At 45.3% G+C, this 17,449-nt stretch overlaps 1 protein-coding gene across 1 annotated transcript in view; it reads left to right on the top strand.

Moving 5' to 3' along the window:
• LOC308321247 (solute carrier family 12 member 9) overlaps positions 1-14,295 on the top strand; it is a gene marked incomplete at its 5' end in the record, with an annotated part of 69,580 nt that extends 55,285 nt beyond the window's left edge. Inside the window, 6 exons of the mRNA XM_080772086.1 lie at positions 1,507-1,699; positions 3,764-3,938; positions 4,379-4,525; positions 6,242-6,693; positions 8,193-8,426; positions 9,225-14,295. Coding sequence (XP_080628212.1) covers positions 1,507-1,699; positions 3,764-3,938; positions 4,379-4,525; positions 6,242-6,693; positions 8,193-8,426; positions 9,225-9,491 — 1,468 coding nt within the window. The 3' untranslated portion in view covers positions 9,492-14,295. The remainder of the gene's footprint in view (positions 1-1,506; positions 1,700-3,763; positions 3,939-4,378; positions 4,526-6,241; positions 6,694-8,192; positions 8,427-9,224) is intronic.
• Positions 14,296-17,449: the final 3,154 nt, after the last annotated feature.

The raw sequence follows: 17,449 nt of genomic DNA on the forward strand, positions 1-17,449 counted from the left end.
CCCTTAGGTTTCGTTTTTGCCTTGGGACCCAAGCTTTCATCCAATCAGGATAGAGAACAAAAACAAAACCTAAGGTTTTTTTGACCCCCAGGGGTTAACTGGGGACAGGGAGGAACTCCTTATATGGTCAGCACACTCTATAGTAGAGAGGATTATCACAACAAAACAAAAAAATAAGTGATATTTGAATTAAGTGAAATCACTGACTCTACCTTTAAGTCATCGTAGCTTAATTTTACTTCAGTTTTAATTTGAACCATTTGTTTCTGTCAGTGAAAAAAGGTAGTCGACGAACACTTTTCGTCTTGGTTTTAGTCGAGGAAAACAACACTGGTTGAAAGGTAATGTCTCCTGTCTTGAGAACCGAACGGACGATCTTCTAAAAGATTATAAAATTATATCGGCCTACAGAAAAAATAAAAACCTTAAAGATTATCTAGTACACAGCAAGCTAAAAGAAATCAACACACCAGCACGCCAGGGACCAGAATACTTCAAACCCAAACAATTAGTAAAAAATAGAACCACAAAACGCGTCTTAGAGATTAAACAACAAATAACAGCCAGAACCAGCAACTGCATTTATTTAATCACATGTGAAAAATGTGGTTTACAATAGGTGGGAGAAACGGGTAAAACAATAGCTACAAGGCTGGGACGACACAGATACAATATTAACAATGCCAAAAAGACAACCACAAGATTTGTGCAACATTTCATGGCTCACGGCATTGAAGCCCTAAAATGCGCTGGACTTCAACACAATCCTAACTGGACAGTTTTTAGGACAAAGACGTTTTAATGAAAAACAGTGGATTAAGAACCTCAACACGGATTTTCCTGGAGGCTTAAACATGCCTAAAATCAGATCTTGAACACAACAAAACTTAAACTCAGGATTAAACTGGAGATAATCTAACAGTGATTGGATCAGACTTCCTTCGGATACATGGCGAATGCATTTATTCCTTGCACTGTGCCTAGTTAGTCAGTTAGTTACTTTATTGACACAAATGTATAAAACATTGGGTCCAAACAAAAATAAAAAACCCATGAATCAAAAACTTAAAAAAGGTACAATACATTAAAATATACAATACACAATACACAATACAGAAACCCTTTACAACAGGAGCTTTCTATTGCTCCACACGTGACAGGCATGTAGCATAATTATGCAAAGTCTCTCTGTTAGTGCCCACAAAGAGTGAGCTCAAATCAATGCCCTCATGTCCATATCTCTCTCTGATATCTTGTGTGAGGTCGGAGGAACACACCAGTATGTGCTGTTCGTTTTGTAAACCAGTCTCACGTTGGCAAAACCGCTGTTCAGGTGGTATACGGCTCTCCATCTTCCCATTTCCACACGCAGTCTATGAGCGGACAACCCAAACCGTGTAAAGGTTATCCTCAAATAGTCCTCAATGTAAGGTACACATGTGTAGGCACAGTGCACTGACGTTTTTTAATTTCCCCCCTGTACCCTACCCCCCCCCCCCCCCCCAGGCCGACGTTCCGCTACTTCACGTGGCACACGTGCGTGCTGGGCATCGTGGGCTGTGCCGTCATGATGTTCCTCATCAACGCCATCTACGCCTCGGCCAGCATCGCCTTCATGTTGTTACTGCTGCTGGTCATCCACTACCTGAGCCCCACCTCGTCCTGGGGCTACATCAGCCAGGCCCTCATCTTCCACCAGGTTCACACACACACACACACACACACACACACACACGCACGCACGCACGCACGCACGCACACACACACACACACACACACACCACTACCTGAGCCCCACGTCCTCCACCAGGTACACACGCACACACACACACGCACACACACACACACACACACACATGCACATGCACACTAGGCATGTGGAAAATAATCGATACGTATCGATACGTATCGATTATGACGTGCGCGATGCGAGTGAATCGGTTCATTCACTGTGTATCGGAAAAAATTGAGACGACAAACAGACTCAGACTATAAAGAGCACCCGCGACTAACAGAAGTGAGCCCCACGCATTAAACGAGAAGCACCACCTTTACTCTTTAGCTTTATAAAATAGCTGTTCCGAGTAGCTTTGTCCGTCGATCAGTTGACTTTTCACTGTAGCGCTGCGTGCTGGACTGCTGGTAATGAGCCACACTCCACAGCTGTGCTTGCTGATTATCCGACGCAAATCTGCGTCGCGATCATTATCAATTTGTAATTAAAGAAAGCTTCTGCAGTCTGCACACACGTGTACAACAACAACAACGCCACAGCTGGGTGTACTGCTTGCGTTTAAAGTCGTTTACAATCGTTTCCCAACTTTCCACTGTCCAGCTTTCCCCTGCTGTTCTCTGGGATAGAAGCCTTATTTATATTCTGCAGCAAGACGGTGTCGCACGCCTAGAATTGCAGATCCACAAGCTCACAGCGGGCGTGGATGAGACGCGTTGTGAGCTTGTACATCTGCTATGTATTTATAACGTTAATAATACATGCAGGCCAGGGTCTTCAATGTTTTTCAACATCAAGGCAAGGACCACTTAGCTGAGAGTGAGAGATCAAGTAGGGACCCCCACTATACATAGGCAATTATATTATAAAACTGTTGCAGATTAAACTAGACATAGACTTGTTTGACAGCACTACAAGTGTGACCTGTAATTTTTGTTTTGTTTATTTGTTTCTTTTCTATTTATATGTTGGTAACATTAATTGATGAACGATAGGCTATTACATTTTAATCTCTTGAACCCTCTATACTCAAAACCTCAAATTGACCTTTGAGATATAATAATTATACTATAGCCTATGATTATTAGTAATCTAACAATTCCACAATAACCAGCAGCAGGTTGCATGAATGAACAGCGTGTTTCTGTTTCTTTTTTTTTTTATATATTTTTTATCCCACGATTTTGTAACTCATTTTTCACCCCTGTGTCAATCATCTAATGTGATCCTGGGCTCTACACACCCTCCACCAACCTAGTCCCCATATATGGGGGACAAGGGGAGACCAACCTAGTCCCCATATATGGGGGACAAGGGGAGACCAACCTAGTCCCCATATGTGGGGGACAAGGGGAGAGCAACCTAGTCCCCATATATGGGGGACAAGGGGAGAGCAACCTAGTCCCCATATATGGGGGACAAGGGGAGACCAACCTAGTCCCCTTATATGGGGGACAAGGGGAGACCAACCTAGTCCCCATATATGGGGGACAAGGGGAGACCAACCTAGTCCCCATATATGGGGGACAAGGGGAGAGCAACGGACTTGAACTCATGCTTCCTTCATGCCTGAGTGTCCAAGTTGCTCCTTTACACCTGACAGGGGGGAGTTTCCCTGGTTGGACGTATAGCGCGTGGAAGGAACACGTTATTCCAACCAGTTCCTTTCCCCTCCCGTGTTTCTGTTTCTGCGTCAGTCGTTCTCAAACTATTTCCTGGTCCCGTGCGGGGCGTCATGCGGGGCGTCATGTGAATGAACACGCGTGTCTGACCGGCACAACGTGCGGGCCATCATGTGTTGCACCCAATCACGCGCATGGACGCATTTCGTGCATCATTAAAAGCTTCGATAAATAACACGAGCAGAATTGAACTCATTGTCATAATGCAAATGGGAATCTGATTGGCGTGCGATGTACTGTACCTTGGATGGACGCACGCACACACGCACACACACGCACACACACAGAACAGTGTTCAATTCATAGGGATTGTGACATAATATATATTTTTTTTCTGCACCCACAACAGGTGCGTAAGTACCTCCTGATGCTGGACGTGAGGAAGGACCACGTGAAGTTCTGGCGGCCGCAGGTCCTCCTCATGGTGTCCAACCCGCGCAGCAGCGTCGGGCTGGTCACCTTCATCAACGACATCAAGAAGAGTGGCCTCTACGTCCTGGGACACGTTCAGCTGGGAGACCTCAGTAAGTGATCGATAAGGTGATCGATAAGGTGGTCAAAGTGATCAATAAATCATTAACGACCTCCATCCCTGCCTGTCCCTGCAGACAACTGATCAATAAGGTGATCAATAAATTATTAACGACCTCCATCCCTACCTGTCCCTGTAGACACGTGATCGATAAGGTGATCGATAAGGTGATCAATAAATCATTAACGACCTCCATCCCTACCCGTCCCTGTAGACAACTGATCGATAAGGTGATCGATAAGGTGATCAATAAATCATTAACGACCTCCATCCCTACCTGTCCCTGCAGACAACTGATCGATAAGGTGATCAAAGTGATCAATAAATCATTAACAACCTCCATCCCTGCCTGTCCCTGTAGACACATGGTCGATAAGGTGATGGATAAGGTGATCAAAGTGATCAATAAATCATCCCTGCCCGTCCCTGTAGACACGCTGCCGTCGGACCCGCTGCAGTCTCAGTACGACTCCTGGCTGTCGCTGGTCGACCACCTGAACATCAAGGCCTTCGTCAACCTGACGCTGGCCGACTCGGTGCGCCACGGAGTCCAGCACCTGCTCTTCATCTCCGGACTGGGTCAGTATCCACGCCACACCCAGCGTGGGTTCTGACAGCACGGGACCCTGGGGGGGCGGGAGGGGGGGTTTAGGTTTAGGTTTATTTATTTAGCATATAGTACAAAAAATAGACAATAACATATCAAAGAAACAAAAATACAATGCAAGGAAAGGAAGAAGCCAGAAGGCTTATATGGAATCCTTTCCTGAAGGAAGAGAGGTCATTGGTTTAAACAGATTAAAAGTTCATAAAGAACAGTACATAAATCTACAAGTTGTCAAAGGGGGGGGCAGCTGTGCAGTAAAGAAATAAAAACACAGACTGCACAGAAAACAGAAATAAACAATACAACAACAAACACACAAAATAAAATATAACGCATCAAGGTAAAACATGTAATCTACAGAGAGGAAAGAATGAGATATTTCTTTAGGGGGGGGGTTCCCCGGACCACACCACACCACACCACACTTTATGAACCACTGGACTACACTTAACCCATTCTGACCTGAGATCAGATTCATACGAGGTTTCCACTGGACACACACTGGTCCGATTAACCCCATTCTGACCCGAGATCAGATTCTAAAAATGTCAGTCGTTCTTCGATTTTTCAAAAATAGCAGACCTACAAGCTCGTAGCGCGCCACTCGGTGGCGCGCTATGAGCTTGTAGATCTGCTATTTTTCAATAGATAAAGCATGACATGATGCTGACACCAAAACGGGTTCCCGGTCAGAATGGGTTAATCCTCCCCCAGAAGCAAAGATATTGGCTGAGCACAAACATGTCTTTTTTTGGGGTGTTCCTCATATTAAATGAGTTAAAGCGCAAATAACATGCATTTTAAAACGGCTTTAAATATTTAATATCATATTGTCCATGTGTCCCTCAAAGTTATTTCTTAATGGTTTGAGCCTCAATCACCCACTCTGATATAACCAGCCCTTGTCATTTCTTTCTTTCTGGACTTTGAAAGCAGTTTTGGCTGCAGTACCACAATGTCCTGAGGTGGTGGGGGCGCTGATATGCAAGATTATTTAATATTTGAGTCATTGGAATACTGATGCTAGATAAAAACCAGGCTCGTTTCCATTCGATGCCAGCTTTGGAAAATCAACAATGGTGGACATTGTAAACAAAGTGGAAATGCACATTTGGGACTGAAGAAGAGGAGGAATTATACAAAGTAGGGTGACATTGATGACATCACGATGAGGACAAAATCAATCGAGCAATTTCCATTAAAACACCCGATATGATATGAAAGCCTAATGGTTCAAAATTGGTTATTTGTGGGGATAGAAAAGACATATGGGGAGCCCCAAAAACACAAAATAAATTGAAAAAAAGTTGAATTTGATGTTATAGGTCCTTTAACCCATTCTGAACGGGAACCCATTTTGGTGTTATAGCATCATGTTATGCTTTAGGTATTGAAAAAACAGCAGATCTACAAGCTCATAGCGCGCCACTCGGTGGCGCGCTATGAGCTTGTAGATCTGCTATTTTTCAAAAATCGAAGAACCACTGACATTTTTAGAATCTGATCTCAGGTCAGAATGGGTTAATCAGACCAGTGTGTGTGTGTGTGTCCAGTGGAAACCTCGTGTGAATCTGATCTCAGGTCAGAATGGGTTATTAAACGTCTTCCCCCTGTCCGTCCGTCCTCCAGGTGGGATAGGGTTAGGGTTCCTCATATTAAAGAGTTAAACGTCTCCCCCCCTCCTCCAGGTGGGATGCGCCCCAACACCCTGGTCCTGGGCTTCTACGACGACTGCAGCCCCGAGGACACGCTGCTGGACCCGTCGCTGTGCTCGCCCGCCACGCACGCCACGCCGCACTGGTGGGACCACCACCCCTCCCCCCCGGGGGACCCCGAGGCCAGCGCGCCTCTGTTCCACTTCCCGGCCGTGCGCGGCGCCAAAGATGACAAGTGCCTGGCGCCGCAGGAGTACGTGGCGGTGATCGCCGACGCCGTCAAGATGCTGAAGAACGTGGCGCTGGCGCGCTACTTCTGCGGCTTCGAGCGCGCCAAGGCGCTCTCCGGGGGGGCGGGGGGGCGGCGCGGCGCGGCGCGCGTCTACGTGGACGTGTGGCCCGTCAACCTGCTGCGGCCCGACAGCTGCAGCTACGTGGACACCTGCTCGCTGTTCCTGCTGCAGCTGGCCTGCATCCTCAACATGGTAGGGAAACACACTGCATCCTCAACATGGTAGGAAACACACTGCATCCTCAACATGGTAGGAAACACACTGCATCCTCAACATGGTAGGAAACACACTGCATCCTCAACATGGTAGGGAAACACACTGCATCCTCAACATGGTAGGGAAACACACTGCATCCTCAACATGGTAGGAAACACACTGCATCCTCAACATGGTAGGAAACACACTGCATCCTCAACATGGTAGGAAACACACTGCATCATCAACATGGTAGGGAAACACACTGCATCCTCAACATGGTAGGAAACACACTGCATCCTCAACATGGTAGGGAAACACACTGCATCCTCAACATGGTAGGAAACACACTGCATCCTCAACATGGTAGGGAAACACACTGCATCCTCAACATGGTAGGAAACACACTGCATCCTCAACATGGTAGGAAACACACTGCATCCTCAACATGGTAGGAAACACACTGCATCCTCAACATGGTAGGGAAACACACTGCATCCTCAACATGGTAGAAAACACACTGCATCCTCAACATGGTAGGAAACACACTGCATCCTCAACATGGTAGGGAAACACACTGCATCCTCAACATGGTAGGGAAACACACTGCATCCTCAACATGGTAGGAAACACACTGCATCCTCAACATGGTAGGGAAACACACTGCATCCTCAACATGGTAGGGAAACACACTGCATCCTCAACATGGTAGGAAACACACTGCATCCTCAACATGGTAGGAAACACACTGCATCCTCAACATGGTAGGAAACACACTGCATCCTCAACATGGTAGGAAACACACTGCATCCTCAACATGGTAGGGAAACACACTGCATCCTCAACATGGTAGGAAACACACTGCATCCTCAACATGGTAGGAAACACACTGCATCCTCAACATGGTAGGGAACACACTGCATCCTCAACATGGTAGGGAAACACACTGCATCCTCAACATGGTAGGAAACACACTGCATCCTCAACATGGTAGGGAACACACTGCATCCTCAACATGGTAGGGAACACACTGCATCCTCAACATGGTAGGAAACACACTGCATCCTCAACATGGTAGGGAAACACACTGCATCCTCAACATGGTAGGGAACACACTGCATCCTCAACATGGTAGGAAACACACTGCATCCTCAACATGGTAGGAAACACACTGCATCCTCAACATGGTAGGGAACACACTGCATCCTCAACATGGTAGGAAACACACTGCATCCTCAACATGGTAGGGAAACACACTGCATCCTCAACATGGTAGGAAACACACTGCATCCTCAACATGGTAGGGAGGAGGAGTGGTGCAACCACTCCCTTACGGAGCTATGTGTGTGGCTGGGTGGGTGGCTGGGTGGGTGGGTGGGTGGGTGGGTGGGTGGGTGGGTGGTAGCCTGGTTAATAAACCAGACCGAATCAGCCGTGGCAAAAACAAAATGGCCTGGTCCCTGGTCTTACGGCCCCTCCCCTCCCTCCCTCCCCAGGTGCGTGACTGGCGCAAGGCGCGCATCCGCCTGTACCTGTGCGTGGAGGAGGGGCGGAGCCTGCGCGGCTCGGAGGACAAGCTGGGCCTCCTGCTGAAGGAGCTTCGCATCAAGGCCAACATCTACACCGTGCCCTGGGACCAGCAGGTGGCGCTGCACTGGCAGCGCCAAGGCAGCAAGGTGGCCGAGGAGGCCAAGAAGAAGAAGAAGATCTATGAGCAGGTATATAATACTGTATATATATATATATATATATATATATATATCCACACTTTTCCTGGGCTGTGTGTGCTCCAGTTCCTGTTGATTTCATTGGATATCATTGGTCATCTGACCAGTTTCATTGGCTTTCATTGGATCAAATCGACAGGAACTGGAGCACACACAGCCCAGGAAAAGTGTGATCTTATATGATCTTATATTCTTGAATTGTTTTAATATATATTAGCGAACGTTTTTAAGTCAAATCTTTGCTTCATGGATGGGTTTTGGCAGCCAAATTACAGATAACTCTGGGGGTCCTGTTTGGCATTGGAAATTGGAACGCCATGAATAGAAATTTCATTACGACTCTGCGTCGTAATGAAAACGTGCCCAGGGAAGATATGACAAAAGGTCGACGTGATATGTGAAGTATAAATACATCTTGGGTGTGTGATTTTTTTTAAATGCACGCAACAACTTTCAAGTTTTTAAGGAAGTTGCTTCCTCTTAACCCATTCTGAACGGGAACCCCTTTCGGTGTTATAGCATCATGTCATGCTTTAGCTATTGAAAAATAGCAGATCTACAAGCTCATAGCGCGCCACCGAGTGGCGCGCTACGAGCTTGTAGGTCTGCTATTTTTTTGAAAAATCGAAGAACGACTGACATTTTTAGAATCTGATCTCGGGTCAGAATGGGTTAATCAGACCAGTGTGTGTGTCCAGTGGGAAACCTCGTACGAATCTGATCTCAGGTCAGAATGGGTTAACGACCTGTTGTAGAATATGTAATAACTGTGACGCCGCCCCCTAGGGGGAGGAGGAGGAGGAGGAGGAGGAGGAGGAGGAGGACTACGTGAACAGCTTCCCCTCCAACGCCACGCGCCTCTCCGACGAGTACCTGTCGGCCGTCAACCGGCTGATCCTGGAGCAGGCCTTCCCGCCGCCGGCCGTGCGCTTCCTGTACCTGCCGCGGCCTCCCGCCGACACGCGGCGCTACGCCTCCTACCTGCGCCAGCTGGACCTGCTGACGCGCGGCCTGGGCCCCACGCTGCTCATACACGGGGTCACGCCCGTCATCACCACCGACCTCTGACCTCTGACGTCACCACCACCACCGACCTATGACATCATCATCACCACCGACCTCTGACATCATCCCCACCGACCTCTGACATCATCCCCAACACCGACCTCTGACGTCGCCACCACTGACCTCTGACGTCGCCACCACTGACCTCTGACATCATCCCCACCGACCTCTGACATCATCACCACCACCGACCTCTGCCATCACCATCACCGACCTCTGACCTCTGACATCATCACCACCACCGACCTCTGAGCAGAGTAATCTAGTGAGAGAGTGGCGACACTGTCTAGCGTTGACTCCCGTTGTAACGATGGAATGAGGAAGTGCTCATTCTATCTCAATGGGATAGTTCCAATGTGTGGAACTATAGCCCATACATAGACACCCCAGCTTTGTCTCAATGGGATAGTTCCAATGTGTGGAACTATAGCCCATACATAGACACCCCAGCTTTGTCTCAATGGGATAGTTCCAATGTGTGGAACTATAGCCCATACATAGACACCCCAGCTTTGTCTCAATGGGATAGTTCCAATGTGTGGAACTATAGCCCATACTAGCACCCCGCCTTTGCGGCGAGATCAAAGAGTGTCGCCACTCTCTTACTATTCCACTCGGCCTCTTGAGAGGGCGAGGAACCTTCCTGCGCTGAAGACGAGAGGCTGGTCTGATTTCCATTTGAGATTCAAAACCGAAAGTCCCATAGCCTTCTACTGCATGCAGGGCAGAATGCTAGAAGCAGTAGGAGGCTATGGAGCAGAGCTAAAGTCCCATAGCCTTCTACTGCATGCAGGGCAGAATGCTAGAAGCAGTAGGAGGCTATGGACCAGAGCTAGTTTTGAACTTACCTCCCCATTCGACACCATATCGATATACCCAGGGTGCCGATTCCATTCATATATTGCGATTCTTAAAGGTTGCGTTTCGATATTTGCGATTAGTTTGAGATTTTTCCCTTCCCGAAGTTTCTTAGCTTGTATTTTACTAGAAAATTTTTATCAAACGATTCTAGAACAGTCTAAATCTACAATTTAGACCATGAAAAAAGTTCCATCCTACACAGCCAGATGGTGTCACTCAGTCCTCCTGGCATGCAAAAAATAAATACATAAATATAGAAGAAGAAAAAAAAATGATTCTGAACTTGGCGATTCGATTATTGATATTGTGGCTTTAAAAATCGCGATATATCATTGTTTCCCCCCCCCCCCCCCCCACCCCTACCTACAGTATGAGCTGACGAAAGTGTGCCCCCCCCCCCCCTCCTCAAATGATGATGAGTATTATTATTATTTTATTATTTTGAGGGGCGCTAGCCCCTCCAACTCCTCCTGGCTCTGTGAGTGTCCCTCGCAGCCAAGTCTATGGACTTTTTACTATGACGTAGTGGGTGCCCCCTCCCCCCAAAAGGCACCCCTCACTTCACACAAGTGTGATTTTTAATATTGTTTTATTATTATTATTATTATTATTATTATTGAGATTAAAATGTTTACCTAATGTTACTATGGGGGAAAGTTCACCCTGCAGCTTCACAATGACTGACCTGGCCTGACTGACCGCTGCTATCTTTCTCATCCCTGCATGAGTGACCTCGCTGGTGAACCGGTCTGGAACGGACGCTATCGCTACGTCATGTTGTAGTCATTGTTTTGTAGTCGTCAGGATGATATGGTTACGTCATGTTGTAGTCATTGTTTTGTAGTCGTCAGGTTGATATGGTTACGTCATGTTGTAGTCATTGTTTTGTAGTCGTCAGGATGATATGGTTACGTCATGTTGTAGTCATTGTTTTGTAGTCGTCAGGATGATATGGTTACGTCATTGTTTTGTAGTCGTCAGGATGATATGGTTACGTCATGTTGTAGTCATTGTTTTGTAGTCATCAGGTTGATATGGTTACGTCATGTTGTAGTCATGGTTTTGTAGTCATCAGGTTGATATGGTTACGTCATGTTGTAGTCATTGTTTTGTAGTCATCAGGATGATATGGTTACGTCATGTTGTAGTCATTGTTTTGTAGTCATCAGGATGATATGGTTACGTCATGTTGTAGTCATTGTTTTGTAGTCATCAGGATGATATCGCTACGTCATGTTGTAGTCATGACGTAACGATGCCATCCGTTCCAGACCGGAGACATAAACCCGAAAATAAATTCTGCCCAGGGTACTACATGAGAGAGATAGAGAGAGAGATATGGACAGGTCTGATTCCCATTTCACCACTCCACATTCCCATTTCACCCACTCCAACATTCCCAGTTCACCCACTCCACATTCCCAGTTCATCACTCCACATTCCCATTTCACCCACTCCACATTCCCATTTCACCCACTCCAACATTCCCATTTCACCCACTCCAACATTCCCATTTCACCCACTCCAACATTCCCACTTCACCCACTCCAACATTCCCACTTCACCCACTCCAACATTCCCAGTTCACCCACTCCAACATTCCCAGTTCATTCCCACAATGCACTCATTCTGGACCTCGAGAGGTTTTTGGCGTGCCTTAACGACCCCCATGTCCTCAATGGTGGAAACGGACGTTCCATAATATTAAATAATGCTTCCACAGGTCTCTATAGAGCGCCGAAGTCTGACGTCATTTCCAGTAGAGGGCGTCAGTCCCCAGGTTCATGTATTTTTTTTTAGTTGCGTTGAAATCGCCATAGGAGGATTTTTAGATCGCTTCATATAAGAACTGTGTTTGAAAAATAAACATGTCATCCCGGCCGCTTCACTCATATGGATATGAAGAATCAACTGACTGAGAGAAAACGCTAATGTTACTGCTGCTGAATTAGTTAGATTTTCGCTAGAAGCAGACTGTATCATATAGGAGTGACTGACTGTTGCAAACGATACAGAGACACACCTCCCTAACAATAACGCCGAGACAGCTTGTTTATTTTTGGACCACAACGCTTATAGTAGACTATATTATGATCACCCCATGTTATTCTCCATAGAGAAATTACTTCCGCGAACCAGGGGAATCGTCGGGATGAGCGAGTTACGTCAGGACTTTAGAACCAGGGGAATCGAAGGGATGAGCGAGTTATACGTCAGGACTTCGGTGCTCTATCGAAGTGCCTTTTTGAGGTTTAGGAGTAACAACGGCAGGGTTTGGAAGAGGTCCATATGGTGGAGTGGAGTTGGAAACAAAGACTGTGTCAGTGTTTTTATTGGAAGTCTGGCTTTCGTTCCAAGAGAGGTTTGCACTGCTGAGAAGAAAAAAGGAAGCAAGCGGACGATAATATCATTGACCCATTCTGACCTGAGATCAGATTCTAAAAAAATGTTCTTCTACATCCTTCTACAGTTTTCTGAAAAAGCTACGTTTCTATGTCAGTCGTTCTTTGATTTTTCAAAAATAGCAGACCTATACAAGCTCGAAAAATCGAAGAGCGACTGACATAGAAACATAGCTTTTTTTCAGAAAACTGTCAGGATGTAGAAGACATTTTTAGAATCTGATCTCGGGTCAGAATGGGTTAAGTATGGTGTGCACACCAGCAACTACTAAAGTGCATTACGGATGCATTAGTCCACATGCTCATTGGCTTATTAACCCATTCTGACCTAAGATCAGATTCTATAAATGTTCTTCTACATCCTGACAGTTTTCTGAAAAAGCCTATGTTTCTAATGTCAGACGTTCTTCGATTTCTTTCAAAAACGGCAGACCTACAAGCTCGTAGCGCGCCACTCGGTGGCGCGCTACGAGCTTGTATAGGTCTGCTATTTTTCAATAGCTAAAGCACAACATAACGCTAACACCGAAAGGGGCGCCCCGCCCAAAATGGGTATCAAAAATGCAAAACGCCACTCCTTTCCTTTCCCCTCCATGCCATGTCGGATGGAAGGCAGCATTTGTTTCCAAATCATGTCGACCACAACCGCATCTCCAGTAGATAAATACAGCTGGGTTGCCCCGCCTGAAAATAGCTGATCTACAAGCTCTCAAGCGAGCTATAGCTATAGATCTGCTATTTTCGCTATATGTTTGTCCAAAACAAGTGCCCTCTTACGGGGTTTCAGCCCACACTCTGTGCACCTCCCCAGCTGGTACTATAAAAGGCTTGAAAGGTTTTATTCTAAAAGTCTGACCTCCCTGTGGTTGGTTCTGTTGGACCTGACCTTCCCTGTGGTTGGTTCTGTTGGACCTGACCTTCCCTGTGGTTGGTTCTGTTGGACCTGACCTTCCCTGTGGTTGGTTCTGTTGGACCTGACCTTCCCTGTGGTTGGTTCTGTTGGACCTGACCTTCCCTGTGGTTGGTTCTGTTGGACCTGACCTTCCCTGTGGTTGGTTCTGTTGGACCTGACCTTCCCTGTGGTTGGTTCTGTTGGACCTGACCTTCCCTGTGGTTGGTTCTGTTGGACCTGACCTTCCCTGTGGTTGGTTCTGTTGGACCTGACCTTCCCTGTGGTTGGTTCTGTTGGACCTGACCTTCCCTGTGGTTGGTTCTGTTGGACCTGACCTTCCCTGTGGTTGGTTCTGTTGGACCCGGGACTGACTGGGAAAAGCACTTTGATTATCTGTTCTGCCAAATACAATAATGTGCAGCATGAACATTGCTTAATAAGTTTGTGCAAAAAAAATATATATATATACTATTTTAAAGAACACAGACCTGCCTTTTTAATTATGAACTTTATTTTAGCCTTTAGAATTGTTTTAGAGTGACCTTGTTGCTTGACCAATCAGAATGCCAATGTGCCTGTGTGTGTGTGTGTGTGTGACTGTGTGTGTGTGTGTGTGTGTGTGTGTGTGTGTGTGATCTGATTGACTTTTATACCACTTAAACAAGTGGTTCCCAAACTGATTCATGTCAATGTTGTCTTCCAAGATTGTTAACTCAAAGATTGTTAACTAAAAATGTCTTCTACATCCTGACAGTTTTCTGAAAAAGCCTATGTTTCTGTGTCAGTCGTTGCTTTGATTTTTCAAAAATAGCAGACCTACAAGCTCGTAGCGCGCCACTCGGTGGCGCGCTACGAGCTTGTAGGTCTGCTTTTTTCCACTAGCTAAAGCATGACATAATGCTAACACCAAAAGGGGTTCCCGCCCCAGAATGGGTTGTTTAATGTCTGAAACGGCACACGTTTACCAAAGCCACGCGCATGCCCCTCGACGTTTATTGGTCCATCGGTTATTTCCATTTATGAATTGAATGCATTTATGTACTGTAAACATTTTCATGTGAATGTAAATGATCGACAATCTACTGATGAAGTGTTATTATTATTATTATTATAATTTTATTTTTTCCCCCTGTCTTTCCATGTGAGCAACGTTCATTAAAAAGGTGCTACTGTTCTCTGTAAACACAGTGGAAACTGTCTACTGTACTTACTGTCAATTGGGCATCACTTTACACTCTTCATTTTTTTTTTTACAGGTGTACACGCACACAAAGCAGTGTTGTTTTTGGCAGCAAAATTTCTATTTGAGTCTAGTCATAAAGGGCTGTATTTTGCGTGTCTTAAAGGGACACTTCACCCTTTTTGCAAAAAAATATATGTTAATGACGTTTAGAAGCTTTAGATCACTTTCCTGGGAGTATTTATGTGTGGTTTTAGATATTTTAGATTGTAGCAGTGAGCCTGTTGTCTCTGATGTCATGGACACTGGACCATTGGCTATAGCCCATATCGTACGGCATACTATAGCGCGCCGTTTTTCATCATTTTTGAGGATTTGAAAAAAATGAAAAAGAAAATCCGCAATTTCCATTTCTGCAATTTCCGCACTCCCTGCAGTGCCCTGCTCAATGTGTTGTATTTTCCGCAATTTTTCCGCAATTTCCAATTTCCGCTTTCCGCAATTCCGCAATTTCCAATTTCCTCAATTTTCAATTTCCGCAATTTCCATCGTTTTTTCCGCAATTTTCCGCAATTCCTCCGCAATATTTCGCAAATTTTCCGCAATTCCTACGCAATTTTTCCGCAACACAACGCAATTCCTCCGCAATACTACGCCAATTCTTTCTTTAAACAATCCGCAATTTGCTAATGTTTCTCATCCTCCGCAACACCGCAATTTTTCCAGGAAATACAACACATTGAGCAGGGCACTGCAGGGAGTTGAACCCCGTTCCGGTAAACCAGAAGTACCAGTGCCTTAGCTTTTGTGTATTCAACTATTTGGGTAACATGCACTATAGCGCACCGCTCAATGACCTCTGAGACCATGCACCAATGAACCATGTAAATACAACACATTGAGCCGGGCACTGCAGGGAGTTGAACCCCGTTCCGGTAAACCAGAAGTACGACACCAGTGCCTTCGTTTTTGTGTTGTCATTTACACGTCCTTTTCGTTTAAAGTAATATATAAAGAAGAGAAACACAAAAGCACAAAAATAACAATTTTGAATTACCGGTATTTGCTTTGATTTTTTTTTGCCGACCTTCCACATTTCATTCGATGATTAACAAAAAACAGTGTTGGATCTGTATGGATCCATATGGTTACATGTGCGTGCGTGTGTTTGTGCATGCTTCGATAACCAGTGTTGGACCTGTAAGGGTCCATATGGTTACATGTGTTACACTCTCAGACTTACAGACAGTGTTGTTTTTTTCAGCATATTTTGGTGTAGTCTTAGTCTTTTGAATAAGACACATTTAGTCTTTAGTCTTCTGAAATGATTTTTTGTTTAGTCTAGTCTTAGTCGACGAAATATCAAAATCATTTAGTCTAGTCTAGTCTTAGTCTTTTAGTCTTAGTCTTTGTGGTTTAGTCTTAGTCTTAGTGATTGTAAAGGCAACTTTTCCAACAAAAGGATGCCATTGAGGGATACGGTGTGAATGAAGCTCTTTCCAACGCGTGGTGGTGTGTTGACAGTAAATCAGATCTTGTTAGGTGCATTTAAAGGGGTTTTATTTTGATTGCAGGATGTCATAACAGAAACCGGGTACTTAAAGAGCGATATGCTATAGCCAGTCCTCTGATCTACCTGAATCTACAGAAACTATTTTACCTTCATCTCTATCTTTCATCAAGCTTCTCAGCGTTGTCAGCTTTCCATCTACTATTTTCAATAATGCTTTGACAATTAATCTGAAATAAAATCTGGAAGTTTAAATTGTGTTGAAACATTGTAACGATGCACATCTTCTCTCATGGGGTCTATGCTGTCACAGACGGGGATCCACAGACAAACAGATCATTTTGGGGTCTATGCTGTCACAGACGGGGGTCCACAGACAAACAGATCATTCTGGGGTCTATGCTGTCACAGACGGGGGGTCCACAGACAGATCATTTTGGGGTCTATGCTGTCACAGACGGGGGTCCACAGACAAACAGATCATTTTGGGGTCTATGCTGTCACAGACGGGGGTCCACAGACAAACGGATCATTTTGGGGTCCACGACATGAACATGTTTGAGAAGCATTAGGTTAAAGAGCCTCCATAATGTTCATACCCTTTTAGACCAAGTGTATATTGTACTGCAGGCTGTTTGCATTTCTGTCAAATATAGTTTTCAATCAATCAAATAAATGAGAAAAGGGCATGTTGTGAGCCTTTACTGTAGTTCTGCTACTTTGACTAATGTTGTTAATTCTGAGCATTTCCCCTCCAAATAATGACATGCAGCCATTGCTACGTACACATACATACACGCACGTGTGTACACATACATACATACATACACAGCTCCGCATAGGAGTGGCCAGCACCACTCAACAATGTGAGAACTACTTATTCGATCACTTTGATTTGCATTAAACATTGCTTGAACAGTCAACAAACTGAACTGTGGGCCAATGCTGCCACCTGCTGGCTCATAACAGAAGTAACAGTTCTACTGTAAAAGGGTTGACAGGGTCGTCATGCAGCTACAATTTACAATGGAGTCATTTATCAGACGCTCTGAATCCAGAGAGACTTACAGTAAGGTTCAACACATGGTAATACATCAAATACATAAAAAATAGTCA

The sequence above is a fragment of the Protomyctophum bolini genome, assembly GCF_963924005.1.
Source record: "Protomyctophum bolini genome assembly, chromosome: 9".
Classification (NCBI taxonomy): Eukaryota; Metazoa; Chordata; class Actinopteri; order Myctophiformes; family Myctophidae; genus Protomyctophum; species Protomyctophum bolini.